This window comes from Saccopteryx bilineata, chromosome 2 (assembly GCF_036850765.1).
Source record: "Saccopteryx bilineata isolate mSacBil1 chromosome 2, mSacBil1_pri_phased_curated, whole genome shotgun sequence".
Lineage (NCBI taxonomy): Eukaryota > Metazoa > Chordata > Mammalia > Chiroptera > Emballonuridae > Saccopteryx > Saccopteryx bilineata.
The window spans coordinates 183377938-183403659 of NC_089491.1; the positions used below are offsets into that span (position 1 = coordinate 183377938).

Here is a 25722-nt window from a genome sequence, read left to right on the forward strand (position 1 = left end):
ATAATCCAGTAGATGCAGGAAAAACATTTGATAAAACGCAATATTTATATAGACTTAAAAACTCTTAGAAATAGAAAACTAGGAATAGAAACTATACAAATATCCTTACTGGTAAAATATTCCCCTTCTCAGATAATGGACAAGACAAGGATAACTGTTAGAAGATTTAGCTAGAATGGTAATGCAAGGAAAAGAACTAACAGAATAAGAGTTGAAGAGGATGAATTAAAATTGTAATGGTCAGCCCCTGACCAGTTGGCTCAGTGGTAGAGCATCAACCTGGCATGTGGATATCCTGGGTTCTATTCCTGACCAGGGCACACAGTAGAAGCAACCATCTGCTTCTCCACACCTCCCCCTCCCACTTCTCTCTCTCTTTCTCTTTCTCTCTCTCCCTCCCTCTCTCTCTCTCTCTCTCTCTCTCTCTCTCTCTCTCTCTCTTCCTCTTCCCCTCCTGCAGCCATAGCTCCTGTAATGCATGGCATGGTGCAAGTGCATTGGCCATAGGTGCTGAGAATGGCTCTGTGGAGCCTCCACCTCAGGTGCTAAAAATAGCTTGGCTGTGAACATGACCCCAGATGGGCAGAGCATTGGCTCCAGAGGGGGGTTTGCTGGTGGATCCTGGTTGGAGCGTGTGTGGAAGTCTATCTATCTCCCCTTCTCTCATTTGGAAAAGAAGAAAAAATAATTAAAATAAAATTGTAATGGTCTAGGAGACATAATTTTATATGTTGAAAATTTCAACCCTGGCAATCAATGGGGTAACAGATGTCACAGCCAGCCTGCTTTCACACCCATGTTGAAAATGTCAAAAATATTGTACTGGTAAACAATTAGAATTAAGTTGAGCAAAGTAGCTGTATATTAGGTCAATATATAAAAACTAGTTATATGTCAGTGGCAAATAAAGTTAAATTTTACAGATCACAGTACTTAGGAATAAATGAGCAAAAACTGCTTTTCTACACTGAAAATTACAAAACATTACTGAGCAAACTTTAAAAACACTTAATGAATTAATGGCCGTAGGAGTCACCAAAATTTCTGTAAAGGGCCGGATAGTAAATATTTTCAGCTTTGTGAGCCAAAATGGTCTCTGGAAACTACTCATCTCTGGTTAATGGGTACAAAACTAGCCATAGACAATAGATAAATGAATGGGTAGGCTGTGTTCCATAAAATGTTATTTACAAAAATAGATGGGGAGTCAGATTTAGCCTGTGGGTCAGTTTGCTCACCCCTGTCTAGGCACTGGTTAATTTATGCCTGCCAACATCACAAAATAAAGGGAGTAACCAGGTATTATGAGCATCTTCTGTAGAATATATCTCACCACCTAGGAACTAATGTTAATAAAACTTATAACAATAAAATGATGAATGCTCAACTTTTTAGCTAAAATACATTTAAGAGACTTTATCAGTCAGTTGTAATGTGTAGGTTTTATTCAGATCCTTATATATTAACAATGAGACTGCAGAAACAATTTGAACATTGACTAGGTATTTGATATTAAGAGATTCATTTGAATTATTTTAGTTGTGATAATGGTGTTACAATTATACTTGAGCCCTCAGTTTTGAAAGAACATATCCAAAATATTTGTGGGTGGAAAATAGCATGTAGGATTTGCTCTATATTAACAACTTTTCATCTTTGTGTTATATTTCTTTACTTGTCTTTCTTTACCTGTAGTTGTTTTCACCCTGACTCCCGAGCCTAGGTCTAATTCACCACACCTAGCACTAAGTATAGGTGCTTAGTAAGGGCTGCAAAAATTAAAGTAGCTAACTCCCCCAAATTAGTAAGTGTGTTATTTAGGCCTAGTGTTAGCAAATTGTTGTAGAGTAACAGATTTCTTTAGAAATTACTTTGTTTCCAAAAGGGAGAAGTAGGCACTTGGAATGAAGTCAAGTTTCTGTGAAACTTTTATATACATTAAGTTATCAAATGTATTTCATGACCTTATACAGAATGTTCTCTCTCATTCACAGCAAAATGAACAAATAGAAATTATATTTAATTCAACATAAACGTGTATTTTCTTCAGTAACTTAGTGAAAAGACTTTGCCTTCCATGTGGCCTTGAATTAATGGAATTATTTTTATATAGTCTTATAATTTGGACAAGGAGCCAGATTTCATCTTGTGCTTGCTGCTTATTTATAACAATATAACATTATAATTGTCACCTCTAATTCTGAAACATAAGTATTTTTTAATATTCACCTTCCAGTCTTGAATTTCAAATGTATATTTTAATGGTTATAATATTTTTATAAGCCTGTGTTTTTCTGTTAGTTTTTATAGCTATCATTTTAAATTATTATTTTCAGTGCAAACATTTTTAATGAACATTGACTTTATATAAAATATAAGGAGATTGTTATATAGTTTTCACATGACTATAACACTGATACATAAATATGATAATTATTTTTCTATATTTGTGTTATTGTATTCAACTTTTAATTACTTATGTAGTATGGTCCTTTCAAATAAAAATAGTTGGAGGATAAAGATACTGTCTTTAAAAATACAGCTTTGTAATACACTACTTTTAGAAGTAGTAAGATACCTTATAAATATAGTAGTAGTATGCTAAGTAGTTATATTGAGTGTTTTAGTAACATAAGATATTTTGTTGGAGGGAAGAAAAAATAAGAAAAATTATAAATCCCAATAAAGTAGATTTTAAAAGGCTCTTGATGGTTGTTTTGTTTTCAGTATTTACTATGACTTTCTGACAGTTGAATCACCAGTTTTTGTTTTTGTTTTTCAGGAAACTATTAGTGTTATGAAAATTAATTGTCTTTAAAAAAAACCTGCTTATTTAGAAAATATATACTTCAATATAAATCATAATGAGGAATTTTCATATTTTTTGTTATTCTGTTCTTTTTTCCATTACCTGGTCTGATATTGGTCATTTCATTTTTTCCCATAAAAATGAGTGGCGTGGTTTTTAGCAACTCACCAATGATCAGTAGCTATCGTAATATAATATTATTTTAGGATTTTTTTTTAAGCAAATTAAATCTTCCTGACCTGTCGATAAAGCGTTGACCTGGAATGCTGAGGTTACCAGTTTGAAACCCTGGGCTTGCCTGGTCAAGGCACATATGAGAGTTGATGCTTCCTGCTCTTCCCTCTTCTCTTTCTCTTCTCTCTCTAAAATGAATGTAAAAAAAAAAAAAAATTTAATGCAGTGATATTGATCAATAAGAGTACACAGGTTTAAGGTAAACATTTCTACATATTTTAGGATTCCTCTCAGATACTGAGTGCCAGAGCAGAAATTTTTGATTGATAGTAATATTTGATTCCTAGTTTTTCTACTTAAATATAGCTGCAAGAAGTCTTATAAAATTAAATGATGTGATATCTTTTGCTACATTCTTAACCTCAACATAAATAAGCATTAGAGATAACATTTTATTAGTTAAAAGTTAGCCAATTTACATATTGGTATGTAAAATGAACTAATTAATAGAAGGAGGGGTGCAAGCTGTTAACCTATTTTCGAAATCAGTAGAATGTATATATGACAGTGTATCATGAAAATCTTGTTGGGTTGGACATTAAATGTTAGGTAAACTGTATTTGAATTTTTGAGCCAAACAGTTTACCTACAAGTAAAAGAAGTTTTTAAGTCCCTTACTAAATTGATGTTAAGGGTGTCAGTGCAGGAGTCACTTGGAACCACCCTTTTGCCATATTCGTCTAATGTATCACATATCAGGCTGATTACTATTTTCAGCAACAGTATTCATGACTGAAATTCTACAGTTAACCTTTAGAAGATCAAAAGGAAATATACTTATTGAAAAGGTGACCTTAATAAGTATTTATTTTCTGTTTATCTGCTTTATTGTTTGCATGTTTAGCAGCTTTTTTTTTCATTTGTTGCATAGAATTACTTAGTGTGCATTTAAAGGTCAAACAAAGTCATTTTAGGATGGAAAACTAACATTAATTACAGGGTATAGCTGAGTATTTTGGCAGCAGTGATTTGGAGTTATTTTAAAATATTTGTTTTAATATACAGAGTGATATAGCCATTGCTAACTTAAATTGCATAAAACTTAGAATTTTGAAAAGTTTTCTGCTTGAGGTCAAGTACTAAAACCTTATAAGTATGTCTGTATCTTTAATCAAAGCTGTATTTAAATTTCGGGAAAGCTTTCTCATCATAAATACTGAATGTAATCATTATGTACCTAAGTATCTTCACAGATCAGTAGAATACCTTTCCAAACTGTTAGTGTTCAATAGGATTATTCATACTCTGTTAAATATTAAAGTATTCAGTATCTTATTTTATATTGATAGATTTTTACTAGTTACTGTTTTTCATTGGAGATCTGTGGGGGGTTTTTCTAAAGCCTTTTTAGAGAAATGTATTCTATTAGAAACAGTGAAATATATTAAGCTATAGTTGACACTTTTGTTTTTATTTTTAGGTGGTTGAACAGGGTATGTTTGTAAAGCACTGCAAAGTAGAAGTATATCTCACAGAATTGAAGCTCTGTGAAAATGGAAACATGAACAATGTTGTAACTCGAAGATTTAGCAAAGCTGACACAATAGGTAACACAATATCAAATCTTAAATCATTGCTATTAGAAATTTAATTATAATTTTGTTTGTTATATACTAATAGGATGATAATGTCAACTTTAAGTTATTTAAATTTATACTTAACATTATATATTTCTAAGCTTGATGCAGTTATCTTAGCTAGAGTTTACTTTTTTGTTTCTAAATCTACTATTATTAAATGAATTTAATATTTTTGCCATTCTAATTTCTTTTAAACCATCAAATAATAGTTTAGCATTTGAAAATGTATATTTTGTTTGTAACAGGATTATAAATTAATTTTTAAAATTTTTTTAAACCAAATAATATTTTAGTTTAGCATTTGAAAATGTATATTTTGTTTGTAAAGGATTATAAATGCGTAGATTAGGGAATTATCAAGAATATAAGTATGCCTACTCCCCTTATATATTTATATGTCTACATATCTATATATATTCTTGTATCTACACATATAAATGTACATTAAAAGATAAATTTTTATTTTATTTAAAAGCCAGTTTTTAATTTACAATCAAGACTATATTGAATAAAATTTTTTAAAATAAATGATTAATAATTTAATAACAAAATCATAGTACTTTTTAATAAAAACACCCCAAAATAATAATCATAAAAGGTAGTTATTTTCAAATAAAGTTACTGGAAAACAACATAATGGTAATATTTTGATCTTGTTGGAAAATGTAAATGGACAGTGGAGATAACACAATGCAGAACTCAGTGAGGAAGAGAGGTTAGGACATTTATAAATCAATTATAGCACTGTATAGTTTTCCTTGTTGGAACCAATCATTAAGTACACTTTGATTAAAAGTAGGACATTTATAAATCAATTATAGCACTGTATAGTTTTCCTTGTTGGAACCAATCATTAAGTACACTTTGATTAAAAGTAAATAAAAGTAGTTTTGAATTTCGTAAGTCATTTGACTTTTACTGCTTACCATTTCACAGCAGGAAAATACTTTTAACCTATATCTTTTGTAAAATAGTACCATCCTTCAATATCCAGTGCTTGGTTAATCCTAATGTTTTCACAAATAATATATTATGTATGAATTTTATTTTCATCCTTTTTATTTAGCCAGGACATTTATAAGTATAAGATAAACTCAGGGTTATCCTTTTAAAATGAATATTTAAAATATTAGGGATTCCATATGTAACTATCATTATTATGAAAAAATTATTTAACTTTTATACTTCTAGATTTGTGGAGCACATTTGGGAAGAAAAAACATTTTTACATGCTAAATACTGAAACTTTTTAATACAATACCATATGCCCCCTTTTCAGCAGAGCATATGTTTTTTAAGATCCCATTGGATGCCTGAAACTAGGGATAGTACCAAACCTCATGTATCCTTATACATACATAAGTATTATAAAGTTTAATTTATAAATTAGGCTTAGTAACAACATTAACTAATAGAACAGTTATAACAATATACTGTATGTAATAAAAGTTATGTGAATGTGCCGTCTCTCAAAATATTGTACTGTATTCACTTTTTCACTTGAAACATTTGATGGCTTCTCTTTGGCATGTCCAACTTGCCAGCATCACTACTCTTGCACTTTGGACTGTTATTAAGTTAAATAATGGTCACTTGAGCACAAGCACTGCCATACCACACCACAACAGTTGAACTGATAACTGAGACATTTACTGAGTGACTGGAAAATTGGTAGCATACACAACATGGATGTTCCAGACAAGCATGGTTCCCATTCTGGGCTGACAGAGCAGTCACTACGAGATTTCATCTTGCCACTCACATGTGCAATTTAAAATTTATAAATTGCATATTTCCAGAATTTTTCATATAATATTTTCAGACCACAGTTGACCGTAGGTAACTGAAACCGTAGAAAGCAAAATCACAGATAAGGGGCTGACTACTGTATATAAAATTAGATTAATCATTGTATTGAAATGTGCACAAGAAGAATCTGTAAGTCCATTCAAAGAGGATAGTCTATTAAAATTAATTCAGGGACTAGTCTCTGAAATGATCAGCCAGTTGGAATAGAAATGAGACACTACCTCTTAAAATACTTCATATAGTGTTTTCAAGTTATTTTTTAAAAGCTTGATATTTTCTCTTCTTACCTCATAGGAAAACTATATATAAAATGAGACAATCAAATCTTATTTTAGAACATTAGTTTACTGAATAATATTTTAAAACTCATGAAAATTAGCAACTGGTTTAATTTCTGAATTCAGAATAAGCATGGAATTCTCACATTAAGTACTCTGTACGAATTTATCAAGGAGATATGTAATTTATAAGAATCTCTGCTTCCAAAAGTTTATAATTTGCATAGATTTAATATAGTTTGCATTTATTAATACTTTTAAATGCTGGATACATTGCATATATGCCTTAAAATTGTATATGAATTTTTATTGGTAAAATATGTTATTAAAGCACTGTTTTCAGCCTGACCTGTGGTGGTGCAGTGGGATAAAGCCTTGACCTGGAACGCTGAGGTCGCCTGTTCGATACCCTGGGCTTGCCTGGTCAAGGCACATATGGGAGTTGATGCTTCCTGCTCCTCCCCTTTCTCTCTCTCTCTCTCTCTCTCTCTCTCTCTCTCTCCTCTCTGAAAATTGAATAAATAAAATCTTTAAAAAAAATAAAAAGCACTGTTTTCAAATTGGTGTTATCGATACTTAGTCATTAAACAATTTGGGGAAGAAAGAGAATGGGATAGAAAATATTATATTAGAAATATCTATATATATATGTACATACTAGGTCACAATTTCTTCCTGTAAGTCTTAGTTTTAAGTTTAAAAGTCTTTATTAGAGAAACTTTGCTTTCTAAGCAAAAAGTTTTACAAAAATTAAAATTAATCAAATCAGGAAATTTAGAGACTTTATGGTTCTAGTTATCGTAGTAGTTAGCAGTTATTGAATACTTACTATGTTTTGGGCACTTTGCAGGAATTTATAATTTAAATTTCGCAACACTGGATCCTCATCTTATAAGTGGTAAAGCTGAGGTTTCCAGAGGTTACGTAACATAATCTAGGTTTGCCTTTGGTACCAAATGATAGAGCCAGTATTCTAACTCTGTAACTGGGGTCTTATACCAGAAAACCTCATGTCTTAGTGCTGCCTTACACCTTTTGTGCAAGTGGTATTTAAGCTGATTTTGTTTTTCTAAAGTAAGTGAATTTTGAAAAAAGAAAAGAATTTGAATGAGAAAGAAAATATGGAATGTATAGCTTTCCCTTTTGGTCTTTTTAAAAATCATGATTAAAAATGATCAAAATAGCTATGTACTTGAAATAATAACTATATAAATTATATAAATAGAATTAGGAAATAGAAGTACTGTTTATACCAAATTAATAAAGTGTTCCTTTTCCAGCTAGTACTATCTACATTAATTTATAATAAAATGATAATAGCCGTAAGCAGAATCTAAATATACATAGTTGACCACATTCAGAATATTTTTCTTCCTGAATGATATGTTTATGTATTGAACATGTTCCAATAAGAAAGCTAAAATTTGGTTTTATCTTTTCTTTGAGGATAACACTAAAAAATAATTTTTGTTATAAAACCTTGAAAAATGCTTTATGTTTATAAAATGTATTAATAGACTTGCTTAACTTTCATATCAACTGATACTACTAGAAATGTCACAGTTTTCTATTATCTGTACTAATGTTTTTCTACCTCTGTATGCTTTTCATTAACTGCCTAATGGAGTTGGATTAATGTATGGGAAAATGGACACATGCTCTCAGTGCCTTGATATTCTTTTCTTACTGAATTTATTGGGTTGATATTGGTTAATAGGATCATATGTTTTCAAGTGTATATTTCTATGACACATGATCTGTATATTGCATTGTGTGCTCACCACCCAAAGTCAGATCATTTTCTGTCACAATATATTTGACCCCCTTTCCCTTTACTACTACCCCTCCTTCCTCTTCCCTCTGTTGTGTCTATGAGTTTCAGTTTTATATCCTACATATGAATACAATCATACTTCAGTGATCTTAATCTGTACCCAACCCCAGCCACCAATTCTTATGGACTGTCATTACCTATAACTGCATTTGCAAAATCTCAATTTGAACATTCTGCTTTCTGGCTCCTACTACTTCTGCTGCCATTCTCTCTTGAGCCCCCTACATCAGACATTTAAGCCTACCACTCCTTTGGCACTGCTTCTTTGTTGGTGTCGAATAATCATACATTGATAAATTTAATGGTAATTTTAAAGTCTTCCATTTTCTTTATCTGCCCAGAAAAATACTTACTTTTCCATCTCTAAACACTTTGCATGGCTTCCAGGGCATATGTTCTCACTAGCTGTATCTTCTCAGAGTCTTTTAAAAGACCCTTTTATTTATTCCTGATCTCAAAACATCGGTGTCTTCATGCGTAGTCCTTGGATCCTCTTTTCCTTGGTGATTTCCTCTAGTCCCCTGGCTTTGAATATTTTTCTGCATATTAGTGTTATTTAAATGTTTATCTTCAATTTAGAACTTTTCCTTAATTTTGTATCTTCACTTGTGTCTGATAAGAATCTCAAGATATAACATAAATGAAATTAAACTCTCTCACTTCCCCCATCCCCAAACCTGCTATGGTCATTATATTCTGAGTAATCACTGCTTGCATTCTTCCAATTAATTGCTCAGGCCACAAACGTTGGTATCATTCTGATTCTCTTTTATTTTTCACCCTTCATATAAATTAGCAGCATTTCTTCCTAGCAGTTCCTTCTGAATCTATTCTCAGTCTGACCACTTAACATTGCTTCTATTGCTACCACCACTACCACCTTCATTTGGATTGCTGCAGTAACCTAATTCCCACGCTTGATAACTATTCTCCAGTTTGTTCTTCATTAGTAGCAAAAGTGAACATTTAAAATGTCAATTAGATCATTACACTTCTCTAATCAAAGCTCCTCAGTGGCTTTTCTTCTTACTTAGATGAAATAGGGTACTTTCATAGCTCACAAGATTGTATGTGACCCTACACGAGTACCTTTATGGTCTCATTTTTACCTTGCTTTCCCCAGCTAAGCCACATTGGTGTACCATGGTGTTCTAAAACATTCCCAGTTCATTCCCACCTTAGGGCCTTGGCATTACTCTTTCTTCTACCTTTAATGTTCTTGTCTTATAGGTGAGTAGATTGCAAAATTTCATGAAGAGGACATTCCAATATGTGTTTATATTATGTATATAAATCTCTGTGTTAATAGAAAAAAATGTCTGAAGAAATATTAAAATGTTAACAGTGATTAGTTTTATGTAGACATTTTATTTGTACTTGTATTTTCTGAATTTTTACAATGATCAAGAATTCTTGCCCTGGCCAGTGACTCAGTAGATAGAGCATTGGCCAAGCATATGGATGTCCCATGTTCACTTCCTGGTCAAAACACACAAGAGAAGCAACCATCTGCTTCTCCCCCCTCCCTCTCCCCCTTTACTCCCTCTTGTCCTCCCACAGCTAGTGGCTTGATTGGTTCAAGTCTGACTTTGGGCGCTGAGGATAGCTCCATTGGAGCACATCAGCCACAGGTGCTAAAAATAGTTCAGTACTTGGGACATTGGCCCCAGATGGGGTTATTGGGTTGGCTCTGTTGGAGCGCATGCAGGAGTCTGCCTCACTATCTCCCCTCCCCTCCCCTAAAAAAAAATAATAATTATGTCTATAGTCAGTAAAATGTATTCAGTTCTATAGAAAGACTAAAATGACTTCCGTTCCTCAGCTTCTTACTCTATCCTCCTTCCTATGTAATGTTCTCTTCCTTAATCCTGGGTGCTGGTTAATTCATGTGTCCATTTTGTTAATTTATCATGATATACTAATGACTCGTGCATTTTTCTGTTTATATTTACACTTCAATAAAAAGAAAGTAAAAAGAAAAAATTAACCCCTCCCCCAAAATAAAAAGCAGTACTGTCATTATATTTATTTTATATAATTATTTAAATATTCTAGTTTGTTTTGTTTTAAGATACACTGTTAGATATCTACTAATAGCTGCTAAGTAGAACATAAACAATATTATTGAACTAAATTTAACTATAAAGTAGGCACGGGTTTTTAGGTTTAGTATTTTGTAAATAATGTTTTTTTTCTAAAACCAAATATTCTAAAATCTAGAAGTATTTTCTTCATATGTTATAAAATGTTTTAATTATAATTTTCCTGAGTCTAAGTTGATCAAGTTATTGACCAGAATGCAATAGAATGAGTTGTATTTTCTAATATCGTTCTAATTTTTAAAATTTTCAGATTCATTTAGCTATATGGTACTAAAGCTTAATTATATTTTTATTCTCAAATATGTAGATTTTTTTGTCTTATTTTATAGCAGGTTAAGCTGCTCTGGTTAAAAAAAAAGACTTCTTCAACTCAGATAATTGATTTATAAATAAGGAAAGTAAGCCCTGGCCAGTTAGTTTTGTTGGTTAGAGCATTATTCTGAAACGACAAGGTGCCCAGTCAGGACACACACAGGAAGTGACCATTGAATGAATGACTGAGTGGAACAACAGATGAATGCTTCCTTCCACCCTCCCTTCTCTCTTCCTCATCTCTCTCTCTCTAAAAATCAATCAATCAATTTAAAAAAATTAAGCCCTGTCTGATACTTGGTTGGTTGGAGCATCATCCTGAAGTACAAAGGTTGCTGATTCGATGACTAGTCAAGGCACATACAGAAACAGTTCAATGTTCCTGTCTCTCTGTGTCTCTCTCCCTACCTCTCTCTAAAAAAAAAAAAAAAAAGAAAGAAAGAAAGAAGGAAAATATATGATTTAACCTTGAAAACAAGAAATTTTGACCAATACAGTAATCCCTTCAAAGAAGGTACTTTCTTTTGTGTTCATATAGTCTGTTTTTAGTTAGCTATTTAAACTGTAAATTTTATTGTTTAATGTTACTTGTTCTGAAATTGGTTATGTTATAATTAAAAATACTTACAATATGTAACATCTCTGAATCACACTCTATTTTCTAACTCCTAAATATTATTAGAAAAATTATATTGATTTTATAATGTATAAATAAAGTTATCCTATATGACATAAATTATACTTTAGTGTTACATAATTGGACTCTTTACCCTTTGAGATCTCAATTTCTCCAAGTAATCATATGTCAGTTATGATTATAATTTTATTCTTTAGAAAGTACACATGGCCTTAAAAACCTTTTTATGTTTTTTATATGTTTTTTTACATATTTGTTCATCTATTCTTACTATCATCAATATTTTAAATTTCAGATTTTTATGCTGGTGAGCATTTAGCTCTAGTATATATTTAAATTTATGTATCTTTTCTCCTTGAATCTAGATACAATTGAAAAGGAAATAAGAAAAATCTTCAATATTCCAGATGAAAAGGAGACCAGATTGTGGAACAAATACATGAGTAATACATTTGAACCACTGAATAAACCAGACAGCACCATTCAGGATGCTGGTTTATACCAAGGACAGGTATTGTTTAACAATGTTCTTTGTTTTAAGCATACAATACATGAGGCTTTCTGGAGTCACAATTTTTTTTTATATTCTGACACTATATAATGGGTTCTGCTGGCACTGGCTTCTTTCTGACTGAGCTTTCTCTATCCCTGCTGGGCACTACCTATAACTTCTGTTTCCCTCCTTGAGCTTGACTATAAAACAAGAACTCATTATCTAAAACACACACACACACACACACACACAACAGTTGATAAGATGGGTCAGCAAACTTTCTATCAAGTATCAAATTAAATATTTTGGCTCAGCCATCCACATGGTTTCTGTCACAACTAAAACTCTGCCATTGTAGTAGCATGAAAGTAGCCATAGGATATGTAAACAAATGGAAATGGATATATTCCAACAAACTATATTTATGAAACAGTCAATGAGCTAAGTGAACTTTAGTTTGCCAGCTCCTGCTAGAAGGTATCAACTCCCTGATTTGTTCTTTCTTTATGGCATAATCCAAAGACATGAATTCACTGAGAAATGAAGACATTTAGACTCAGCTAGCAAGGCCTACTTATTCTACCTTCTTGTATTTCCTTAATTAATCTTTATGTCACTCCCATCCCTATCTTTTCTCAGCAGATACCTCTACCTCCAATGTTTTGCATGTTCACTCTTCCATATTTGTCACAGTACTCTTTATAAATTGTAAACCTTACTATTTCCTTTTCATCAAACCTTTTCTGGTTCCATAACAATATAGAATAAAGTCCAGGCACCTTAACACATCTTGCAAGTTACATTTTGACGTTTGCCAATCTTCTGTCATCTGTAGGTTATCCTTGCTTTGCTACTTACACTCTCAGAAAACCAAACTGAACTGTGTGTGGTGCCCTAAGCATACTGTGCCATCCATACTCCTGTGCTTTTCTACATATTATTTCATAGACGCAGCAGTGTGCCTTTCTTCTTAATCCCTGCATCCGCCCAGCAAAAGGTTCTTTTCAACTTCAAAATATTGAAATTAACTATTTCATTCTATCATGTAGTCTAACCCACTCAGATGATTCATCCTTCAGAATCCAACTCAGATATCACACTATCTCTTCAGCCTTTCTATTTTTCTCAATATTTTCTTGAGGTATAGGATTTTTCTACTTTGGATAAAACATGGCTTCCTTAACTTCCATAATGATTGGTGTATGTCTTTTATATCATTATGTACTTGATTTATTGATATACGGAGCTCCCCAGCTAGATGATGAGGCTTTGTTTTGTTTGGACTTTCCTTCTCATTTATTTTTGTTTTTATTTTTAACTTAACTCCGAGCCTCATACTCCAGTATATGGAAGTTTTTGTCTTAATTTGCCCTATTTTTTTTTTAATTTTTTTGTATTTTTCTGAAGTTGGAAATGGGGAGGCAGTCAGACTCCCGCGTGCTCCTGACCGGGATCCACCCAGCATGCCCACCAGAGGGCGATGTTCCACCGACCTGGGGCATTGCTCTGTTGCGACCACAGCCATTCTAGCGCCTGAGGCACAGGCCTTAGAGCCATCTTCAGCACCCAGGCCATCTTTGCTCCAATGGAGCCTTGGCTGCGGGAGAGGAAGAGAGAGACAAAGAGGAAGGAGAGGGGGAGGAGTGGAGAAGCAGATGGGCGCTTCTCCTGTGTGCCCTGGCCGGGAATCGAACCCAGGACTCCCGCATGCCAGGCTGACGCTCTAACACTGAGCCAACCGGCCAGGGCCTGCTCTGTTTTATTTAAAATTACTTTTGACATCATGTCCATGTCTCTGAGTCTCATTTTTATTTCCCACCTATGTATGGAATCATATAGTTCTTAGTTTATTCTGATTTACTTATTTCACTCAGTATAATGTTATCAAGGTCTATCCATGTTGTTGTAAATGATCCGATGTCATCATTTCTTATGGCTGAGTAGTATTCCATAGTATATATATACCAAAGCTTTTTAGTCCACTCGTCCACTGATGGACACTTGGGCTGTTCCCAAATCTTTGCTATTGTGAACAATGCTGCCATAAACATGGTGGTGCATTTCTTTTTTTCAAACACTACTATAGTGTTCTTGGAGTATATTCCAAACAGTGTAGTATAGCTGGGTCAAAGGCAGTTCTATTTTTAATTTCTGAGGAGTCTCCATACTGTTTTCCACAGTGGCTGCACCAGTCTGCATTCCCACCAGCAGTGCAGGACGGTTCCCTTTTCTCCACATCCTCGCCAGCACTTATTCTGTGTTGTTTTGTTGATGAGCTCCATTCTGACTGGTGTGAGGTGATATCTCATTGTGGTTTTAATTTGCATTTCTCTAATGATTAGTGATGTTGAGCATTTTTCGTATGCCTATTGGCCATCTGTATGTTCTCTTTGGAGAAGTGTCTATTCATTTCTTTTGCATATTTTTTGATCGGATTGTTTGTCTTCCTGGTGTGGAGTTTTACAAGTTCTTTATAAATTTTGGTTATTAACCCTTTATCAGACGTATTGTCGAATATGTTCTCCCATTGTGTAGTTTTTTTATTCTGTTCTTATTGTCTTTAGCTGTGCAAAAGCTTTTTAGTTTGATATATTCCCATTTGTTATCCTATCTTTTATTTCACCTCCCCGTGGAGATAAATCAGCAAATACATTGTTGTGAGAGATATCAGAGAGCTTACTGCCTATGATTTCTTCTAAGATGCTTATAGTTTCATGACTTACATGTAAGTCTTTTATTTATTTTGAGTTTATTTTTGTGAATGGTATAAGTTGGTGATCTAGTTTCATTTTTTTGCAGGTAGCTGTCCAGTTTTCCCAACACCATTTGTTAAAGAGACTGTCTTTACTCCACTGTATGCTCTTACCTCCTTTATCAAATATCAATCGTCCATAAAGGTGTGGGTTTATTTCTGGGTTCTTAGTTCTGTTACATTGATCTATATGCCTATTCTTATGCCAGTACCAAGATGTTTTGAGTACAATGGCCTTGTAATATAACTTGATACCAGGAAGTGTGATACCTCCCACTTTATTCTTCCTTTTCAAGATTGCTGAGGCTATTCGTGTTCTTTTTTGGTTTCATATAAATTTTTGCAATATTTTTTCCATATCTTTGAAGTATGCCATTGGTATTTTAATTGTATTGCATTGAATTTATAATTTGCTTTGGGTAATATAGACATTTTAATGATGTTTATTCTTCCTAACCATGAGCACGGTATATGCATCCACTTGTTTGTATCTTTGATTTCTTTTATCAATGTTTTATGATTTTCCGAGTACAAGTCTTTAATCTCCTTGCTTAAATTTACTCCTAGGTACTATATTTTTTTCGTTGCAATTTTGACAGGGATTGTTTTCTTAATTTCTCTTTTTACAGTTCATTGTTGGTTTATAAAAATGCCTCTGATTTCTGAGTATTAATTTTATAACCTGCACCTTGCTGAATTCACTCATCAGGTTCAGTAGTTCTTCTTTTAGTATTTGGTAGAATTCACTTGTGAAGCCATCAGGCCCAGGACTTTTCTTTGTTGGGAGTTTTTTGATAACTGTTTCAGTCTCATTTGTTGTAATCAGTCTGTTTAGGTTTTCTGATTCTTCTAGATTAATTTTTGAAAAATTTTATGTTTTAAGGAATTTGTCTATTTCATGTAGGTTGTCTAATTTTTTTGGCATACAGTTCTTCCTAGTATTTTTTTACAATATTTTGTATTTCTGTTGTGTCAGTTGTTATTTCTCCACTCTCTTTTCTAATTTTATTTATTTAAATAAAATAGAAAAAATTTTATTTATTTAAATCTCTTTTTTTCTTGGTAAGTCTGGTTAAAGGTTCATCTATCTTATTTATTGTTTCAAAGAACCACCTCCTGGTTTCATTGATCCTCTGTATTGTTTCTTGAGACTCTGTGTCATTTATTTCTGTTCTGATCTTTAGTATTTCCTTCCTTCTACTTCTTCTGGGCTTTACTTGCTGTTCTTTTTCTAGTTCTTTTAGATGCAGGGTCAAGTTGTTAATGAGCTTTTTCTAGCTTCTTAAGGTATGCCTGTAAAGCTATGAACTTCCTACTCAGGACTGCTTTTCCTGTGTCCCATAAATTTTGAGTTGCTCTATGCTCATTATCATTCATTTCTAGGAATTTTTTTATTTCTTCTTTGATCTCATTGTTACCCCATTTGTTATTTAATAACATGCTATTTAGTTTCCAAGTGTTTGAGTATTTTTTAGTTTTTCTGTTGTGATTGATTTCTAGTTTCATCTCATTGTGATCAGAGAAAGTGCTCCATATGATTTCAATCTTCTTAAATTTGTTGAGACCGCTTTTGTGCCCTAACATGTGGTCTATCCTAAAGAATGTACCATGAGCACTTGAAAAGAATGTATATTCTGCTGCTTTAGGGTGAAAGGTTTTGAAGATATCTATTAAATCAAGTTGATCTGGGATGTCCTTTAAATCTGCTGTTTCTTTGTTAATTTTCTTTCTTGAGGATCTATCTCAGGGGTCCCCAAACTTTTTACACAGGGGGCCAATTCACTGTTCCTCAGACCATTGGAGGGCCAGACTATAAAAATCTATGAACAAATCCCTATGTACACTGCATATATCTTATTTTAAAGTAAAAAAACAAAACGGAAACAAATACAATGTTTAAAATAAAGAACAAGTAAATTTAAATCAACAAACTGACCAGTATTTCAATGGGAACTATGGGCCTGCTTTTAGCTAATGAGATGGTGGTGCCCCTTCCAGAAGTGCAGAGGGGCCTGATAAATGGCCTCAGGGGGCCGCATGCGGCCTGCGGGCCGTAGTTTGGGGACCCCTGATCTATCTAGTGGTGTTATTAGGGTATTGAAATCCCCTACTATTATAGTATTGCTGTTGATCTCACCCTTTATATCCATCAAAGTCTGCTTTATATATTTAGGTGCTCCTATATTAGGTGTGTAGATATTTATAATGGTTATATCTTCCTGTTGGATTGCTCCTTTTATCATTATGTAGTGACCTTCTTTCTCTCTTACTACAGCCTTTGTTTTAAAGTCCATTTTATCTGATATAAGTATTGCTACCCCAGCTTTTCTTTCATTTCCATTTACATGAAATATTTTTTTCCATCCTTTTACCTTCAGTCTATGTGTATCTTTTGTTTTAAGGTGTGTCTTGTAGATCGCATATGTTTGGGTCCTGTTTTCTTATCCATGCAGCTACCCTATGTCTTTTTTTTTTTTTTTTTTTTTTTTTTTTGTATTTTTCTGAAGCTGGAAACGGGGAGAGACAGTCAGACAGACTCCCACATGCGCCCAACCGGGATCCACCTGGCATGCCCACCAGGGGACGACGCTCTGCCCACCAGGGAGCGATGCTCTGCCCCTCTGGGGGGTCGCTCTGTCGCGACCAGAGCCACTCCAGCGCCTGGGCAGAGGCCAAGGAGCCATCCGCAGCGCCCGGGCCATCTTTGCTCCAATGGAGCCTCGCTGCGGGAGGGGGGGAGAGAGACAGAGAGGAAGGAGAGGGAGAGGGGTGGAGAAGCAGATGGGTGCTTCTCCTGTGTACCCTGGCCGGGAATCGAACCCGGGACTTCTGCACGCCAGGCCGACGCTCTACCACTGAGCCAACCAGCCAGGGCTACCCTATGTCTTTTAATCGGATCATTTAATCCATTTACATTTAAGGTTATTGATATGTAGTTGTTTATTTCCATTTTATTCTTTAAAGCTGTATCCCTCTTTTTCTATATTTTTTTCCCCTTTGGTCTGTTTACAACAGGTCCCTTAGCATTTCTTGCAGCATTGGTTTGGTTGTAGTGAATTCCTTGAGTTATATTTTGTCTGGGAAGCTTTTTATTTCTCCTTCAATTTTAAAAGATAGCCTTGCTGGATAAAGTACTCTTGGTTGTAGGCTTTTGTTCTGCATTACTTTGAATATTTGTTGCCATTCCCTTCTGGCATCAAGTGTTTCTGTTGAGTAGTCAGATGTCATCCTTATGGGTGCTCCTTTGTAGGTGATAGCCTTTTTTTCTCTAGCAGCTTTTAATATTTTCTCTTTATCACTTAGCTTTGGTATTGTAATTATGATATGTCTTGGTGTAGATCTTTGGGTTTCTCTTTCATGGAGTTCTCTGTGCTTCTTGAACTTGTGAGAGTTTTTCCTGCACTAATTTAAGGAAGTTTTCAGCTATGATATGATTGAACAAAGTCTCTATCCCTTATTCTTTTTTTTTTCTTCTGAAACCCTTCTGATATGGATGTTATTTCTCTTCATGTTTTCCTCAGACTTTTTGAGTCTTCTTTTTTCTGCTCTGCTTCCATGCCTTCGTTTATCTTGTCCTGTAATTCGCTGTTTCAGTCCTCAGCGTCATCCATCGTGCTTTTAATTCCTTTCATTGTGGTCTTCATTTCTGATACTGTATTTGCCATTTCTGACTGATTCGTTTTTATTATTTCAATGTCCTTTTTTATATTTGCTATGTCTTTATTTAAGTGTTTGTAATGATCATCATTTGTTGTTTTAAGATCTTTGAGCATCCTAACAATCGGTATTTTACACTCTGCATCCAGTAATTTGATTATATCTGACTCATTCAGTTCCTTTTTTGAGGATTTCTCTTGATTCATTTGTGGAGCATTTTTCTGCCTTCCCATCTTGTCTGTGTATAAGAAGGGTTTGACCACTGGAGTCCAGTAGGTGTGGCATCTGTGTTCCCTATGTGTTGTCTGTCTGCAGGCCCACCACCCCCTCTGCTGCTGCTGCCTAGAGTGTTCAGGTATGGGCGTTGCTGATGCCAGCCCACTGAGGCTGTCACTGCGGTTTTTGCCTTTTCTCTACCGGAGGGGCTGTGATCATGTGCCTGGGTTTACAAGCCTCGTTGGCCTTGGCCTTCGCCCCGCCCCCGTGGGTGTGATTATGCGTTGTGCCTAGGCTCAAGCCTGGGCACTGCAGGCAGTGGTGAGCACCTTTTTTCAGCTGCTGGTCTCCACCTGCTCTGGGCTTTCACCCCACCCCCGTGGGAGGAGCCCGCTCGGGTGAGCTGCAAGCCTGGGTTCTGCGGCTCAGCGGCGGGTTTCCACCCTTCCAGGGCTCCCACCCTTCCCCCGCAGTTGGGCCTGACCATTTTCGTGCGTCCCCTTCGCTCTGCAAGGGAAGACTGAGCTCACACCCGGGCCTCAGTGTTGGCCAGCCAGCTTCTGCCCTTGCCACGGATCCGCGCTTCCATATCCCACTGCTGCCTGCCCTCTAGTGAGCCCTCAACCGTGTGGGTGGGGGCAGCGAAGCTGAGACCCTAACACTCAATACTATAGTACTGAAAGCTCCCTCCTTCTGAGCGACTGCTCTGAGTGCCGCGGGAGAGCTTGTTTGGCTGGTGTCCTGCTTCCCCTTACTGATATTGCTGTTTCCAGGGGAAATATTCTCTTCAGATTTGGGGAGTGACTCAGCCCAGGGGTTAGGGTGGCTGTCCCTCAAAGTGTTTCTCCCTGTGCCTCCTAGATTACACTCTTTTCCAGATGCTTCAGTTCTCTCCTCTCTCCTATCCTCCAGAGCCCCGGGTGAGTGGTTGTGAGAGAGGTTTTCTGCGTGGTCCCTTTAAGGAGTATCCTGGGTCTGAGAAATCGGTCTCTTTCTCACAAACAGTATCCTGACTTGTTTCACAGCTAAGTACTGTCCACACGCCTCTTCTAGGCTCTTGGGCTACAGGCTGGGGCTTTGTTCCCGGGGCTCAGGACCCACCCCTCTCCACTCAAGTCTCTTCCCACCACGTGAGTCTCTCCAGGCTGCCATTCGCTCCTGGGAGCTGGGCAGCCCTCTCCGCGTTTCTGCTTTTCCTACCAGTCTCAGTGTGGCTTCTTCAGTGTTCCTTTGTTCCTTGGTTGAGGATTCCTCTTAGTTTAGTCCAAAGTTGGTTTTTCCATATGATGGTTCTTAAAATTAACTTGTAATCCACTTTGATTCTGGGAGGCGGAAGTTGGTAAGTTCACCTACTCCATCGCCATCTTGCCACTCTCTATATGACAGATCTTACAATAGGGTTTAAAAAGGTGATTTTCATACTTAGTATTTCTTGGCCCTGGTTAGCTGGCTCAGTAGATGGAATGTCGGCCAGTCATGCAGACATTCTGGGTTTGATCCCTAGTCAGGGCACACATGAGAAGCGACCATCTGCCTCTCTCTCCCTTCCCTTTCCTCCTTCTCTCTCTCTTCCTCTCACAGCCAGTCACTTGATTCGTTCAAGTATTGGCCGTAGGCACTGAGGGATAGCTAAGTTGGTCCAAGCATTCGCCCTCTGTGTTGAGGATAGCTCAGTTGATTGAGCATCAGCCCCAGACAGTGATTGCCGGGTACATCCTGATTAGGGTGCATATGAGTCTGTCTATCTCCATCTCCCCTCTCTCGTTTAAAAAAAAATGATTTCTTAAGTGAAATCTTACCGTTTTAATGTGTCTTAAAATTAAAAGAAGAGTTACCTGATCAAAGCTGGAGTGAGAAACTTGCAGCTCTACTGCTTAGTCAGCACTTCCCTCCCCAACTAGCCAACCCTTTTGTCTGACAGTAGATGTACACCTTGCTCCTTGGTTACCATTCATCAGGCCCTGAGGTAGCTCCAGGAGTACAACTTGAAATATATAGTATTATTTCTGTAACCCTTTTTAGTGATTGATCTTATATCAGGTCTACCGGAAAGTTCTGTCCGTTTCTATCACAAGTTTCGACACGTAAGCACGTTTATTTGGCACATGTGTGCCTTCTATTTTTATCACTTAATGTATACATACTGATGTAGCAAATTAACTAAAACAAAGTTGATTCACATTAGTCTTATGTGTGAAGCGATAGTTCACACATGGCTACTGATAAAGTTCATTTACGCCACTGTAATTTTTACGAATTTCAACAAGGAAGAAATGTTACAGAAGCATGTAGAAATTTATTGAAAGTGTTTGGAGAAGGTACAGTTTCTGATAGGACATACAGAAGATGGTTCAAAAAATTCGAAACAGGTGATTTCGACCTTTCTGATAAGCCACGTTCTGGGAGACCATTTTTGATCGATGATGATGTTGTTAAGACCATGTTAGATCAAGACCCTTTTCTGACAACATTGGAGATCGCAGAAAGGCTTAATTCAGCTCAGCAAACCTTTTCAGACCATATTCAGAAGATAGGATTGGTGTGGAAATATTCAAGATGGGTGCCACATGAATTAAGTCAGAAGAATTTGGATGATCGTGTCGTCATATGCACATCTCTGCTTGCTCGAACCAAAATCAAGCCCTTCTTGAACCGGATGATAACTGGGGATGAAAAGTGGATTACCTACGAAAACATTGTAAGGAAAAGGGCATATTGTGAACCTGGAAAACCTAGCCCTTCCACCTCTAAACCAAATTTGACTCTGAATAAGAGAATGTTGTGTATATAGTGGGACATTCGAGGACCAATACATTATGAGCTTTCAAAACCGAACGAAAAGCTCAATTCGGAGAAGTATTGTCAGATAGTTTTCAACTGGATAATTTAAAGACAGCAGTCCAAGAAAAGAGGCCGGCGATGTTCAATAGGAAGAACATCATACTGCATCATGATAATGCCAGGCCACATGCTGCTTTGGGGACGCGTCAAAAAATTGCAGAACTAGGCTGGGAAATTCTGTCGCATCCACCATATTCCCCGGACTTAGCACCCTCCCACTATCACTTGTTTTTGTCCTTACAAAATTTTTTAAAGGGAAAAAAATTCAAAAATGAAGACGATATCAAACAAGCACTGGTTCAATTTTTTGCATCAAAAGATAAAACATTTTTCAAAAATGGGATATACAAATTGCCCTCACGCTGGCAAGAAATCAGTAATAATGGCAATTACATTATTTAATAAAGTTTATTGATGGTAAGAAAAATTAGTATTTTATTTTATTCCAAAAACGGATAGAACTTTCCAGTAGACCATATATAATGGTTCTTATTCTTTCTAATCATGTACATTAAAATAATTAAGGCCTCAGGAAGTTAAATAATTTGATCTTCTTGCTAGGAATGCATTTACCAGATTTTGAAATAGGAATGTTTCCAAAAATGTACATTAAGTTTTTCAAATTTTATGTGATTTTCTGATTAATGATGAATAAGCTAAATACTATCCTGGACTTTTAAATTATTTTACTGAAATTGAAAGTATTCTTTTTAGGAAGTGAAACAAAAATATATTATTAGAGTTTACCTCTCAGAATAAGTGGTCCTTATTTTTGCATGTGTTCATGCACGTGTGTGTTGTTCAATTGCTTACTCTTTATATTTGACTCCTTAAATTTTTGTCTCCCTTGCCCAGCTTTGGAATCAAAATGCAAATACCTGTTTACCGTGTCTACTGTGTTTTATAATTAATCACAGGTTATTTTAGTTTCTTAGTGAATTTAGCTATTCTTCTAAAACAATTTTAACATCAGGGTTAAGAAAACAACACTCTTTTATTGTGTCATATTTGCAGGTGTTAGTGATAGAACAGAAAAATGAAGACGGCACATGGCCAAGGGGTCCTGCTACTCCTAAGTAAGTGTTCCCACTTTTTATGATGGCATACTATATGATTTAGAAGCCTTTTGTTTGAGATAATGAAATCCATAATGATAGAAGAATCTAAATTGTGTGTTGTATATACCTTCTTTATATTTTATTCTGAAATAAGAATATATTCTCAATATAGAAAATACCTAAATTTACACTTAAATTAATAAGCTATTGCAAAAAGGCTTTCAATTCAAATCTCTTCTAGAATGAGGTACAGTATAAATGTTATAACTGTTATGCTACATTATCTAATATAGGGCTGGCTTTAGCTCAGTGGTTCCTTCGAGTCAAGTTCATTTGCTACATTATCTAATAGTTAAATCACTTTAAACATTTAATATTTTGTTTCAGGCTTGTGATAGTTTTCAAGTGTCTTTTAAAAAGATGTTCTTTATCATAATGATTCTGATGTGAAAGTAATATTTTTATTCATTAAAATAAGTATTTTAGAAGATAAAAGCACAAGTAGAGATACAGGAGTATAAGAATTGCTTTTGATAGTAAGTGAGGGTTAAAAAATTAGGAATCTTTTTAACTTTTCTTTCAACTATGGTAAGAATGCTTGAGACCTACACTCTTAACGAACTTTTAAGTTCATAATACAGTATTGTTAAATATAGGCACATTGTTGTATAGCTATTAGACTTTATTCATCTTGTATAACTAAAACTCTATTCCTGCTGAACACTAACTTTCCATTTCTTTCCCTAGCAACTGCTATTTTACTTTGTTTCTGTGAATTTGACTCGTTTAGATACTTCATATAAGTAGAACCATGCAGTATTTGTCCTTCTATGGCTAGCTAATTTTATCTTGCATAATATCCCCCAGGTTTATCCATGTTATCACACACAGCAGTTTTTTTTCCCTTTTTTAAAACTGAATAATATTTCGTTCTTTGTATATACCACACTTTTTTATCCATTCATTCTTTGATGTACATTTAGGTTGTTTCCATCTTAGCTATTGTGAATTGTACTGCAGTGAACATGGGATACAGATATCTTTTTTTTTTTTTTTTTCTTAATTTTTCTGAAGCTAGAAACGGGGAGAGACAGACTCCTGCATGCGCCCGACCGGGATCCACCTGGCACGCCCACCAGGGACGACGCTCTACCCATCCGGGGTGTCACTATATTGCAACCAGAGCCACTCTAGCACCTGAGGCAGAGGCCACAGAGCCATCCCCAGCGCCCGGGCCGTCTTTGCTCCAATGGAGCCTTGGCTGTGGGAGGGGAAGAGAAAGACAGAGAAGAAGGAGAGGGGGAGGGGTGGAGAAGCAAATGGGCGCTTCTTCTGTGTGCCCTGGCCGGGAATCGAACCCGGGACTTCTGCACGCCAGGCCGACACTCTACCACTGAGCAAACCGGCCAGGGCCAGGATACAGATATCTTTTAAAGATACTGATTTTTATTCCTCTGACTATATACTCAGAAGTGAGATTTCTAGATTATATTGTATTTTTGAGGAACTTTCATACTGCTTTCCATATAAACTGCATTATTTTACATTTTTACCAATAGTATACAGTATTCCAATTTCTCCACATTCTTGCTAGCACTTAATGATTTGTCCTTTTGATAATACCCACCCTAATAGGTATGAGGGGATATCTCATGGTTTTGATTTGCATTTCTGCAATGATTACTGATGTTGAGCATCTTTTCATATACCCGTTAACCATTTGTACACCTTCTCTGGAGAAATGTTTGTTCAAGTCATAAATTCTGGGTATTTGGAGTTTTTTGCTGTCATATTGTTGGAGTTTTTTTAATATATTTTGGGTATTAACTATTTATCAGATATGTGGTTTAAAATTTAAATATAAAACCTGAAAATATAAAACTTATATAAGAAATTTTAGGAGGAAAACTTAATGACATTGCTCTAGGTCAGTGGTTCTCAAACGTTTTGAAGTCGGGGCGCATTTAAAATTCTATAGTAGGCGCACTATATACAAGTTTCTGAGAAATATGTTATAATAATTAAGTCAAATATTAAAGAAAAAATACATAAAGTCCAAGCATGCTTTTATGGTAATTAAATGAAATCAACAAAATTAAATTTTGACATTAAAAAAACATTCATTAAAGGAATATTGTTTTGTTTTAGTGAGAGGCAGAGAGAGAGAGAGAGAGAAAGAGAGAGAGGCAGGGAGAGTGAGAAAAATCAACTAGTAGATGTGTCATATAAGTTGTTCCAGAGCATTTTAGTTTTGAAAAAACTTTTTATCTTGTGTGAAGTTTTTTAATTTAAATTTCATGAGGCTGTGTCCAGGTATATTAATTACATTTTTTTCTTACTCTACTTGGATATAACCCAAGGATAGACCTTAAGAAGATTATAAGAACACAATGTAGAATTGTATAGATTCCTTGGTAATGAAGTTTTAGAAGTTAGGAATAATTTCTTTGTGAATATTTACATTTATTCTTTAGATCAGAACTGTTGTTCTGTTCTAGCTTATCTTTAGTTTATTATATACTTGTTATAGCTTTAAATAACTTTTGATATTATAAAATTACTTATAGGCCTGGTCGGTTGGCTCAGTGGTAGAGCGTCGGCCTGGCGTGCAGGAGTCCCAGGTTTGATTCCCAGCCAGGGCACACAGGGGAAGTGCCCATCTGCTTCTCCACTCCTCCCCCTCTCCTTCCTCTCTGTCTCTCGCTTCCCCTCCCGTAGCCAGGGCTCCACTGGAGCAAAGTTTGCCCGGGCGCTGAGGATGGCCCTGTGGCCTCTGCCTCAGGTGCTAGAATGGCTCTGATTGCAGCAGAGCGACGCCCCAAGATGGGCAGAGCATCACCCCCTGGTGGGCGTACCAGGTGGATCCCGGTCGGGTGCATGCAGGAGTCTGTCTGACTGCCTCCCCATTTCCAGCTTTGGAAAAATACAAAAAAAAAAAAAAATTACTTTTATAAGTTACTATGAAAGAACCTTGAGTTCCAAAGATTTGAGAGATTTTTTCTACTTAAAATTATTGAATTTTATCTGAAAGATTGAACTAATTATGTATTTTATTTTACCTTCTCTGTCTGCTAGTAAAATACTATTTTTATTTACTTAGCTTGATTCTG

General features: G+C 35.5%; 1 protein-coding gene across 3 annotated transcripts in view; it reads left to right on the forward strand.

Moving 5' to 3' along the window:
- Positions 1-25722, forward strand: part of USP15 (ubiquitin specific peptidase 15) — a 162108-nt gene that overhangs the window by 56160 nt on the left and 80226 nt on the right. For all 3 annotated transcript variants that reach the window (XM_066258881.1, XM_066258882.1, XM_066258885.1), the window contains exons 4-6: positions 4464-4590; positions 11961-12106; positions 22569-22630. In XM_066258881.1, the coding sequence (XP_066114978.1) occupies positions 4464-4590; positions 11961-12106; positions 22569-22630 (335 nt within the window). The remainder of the gene's footprint in view (positions 1-4463; positions 4591-11960; positions 12107-22568; positions 22631-25722) is intronic.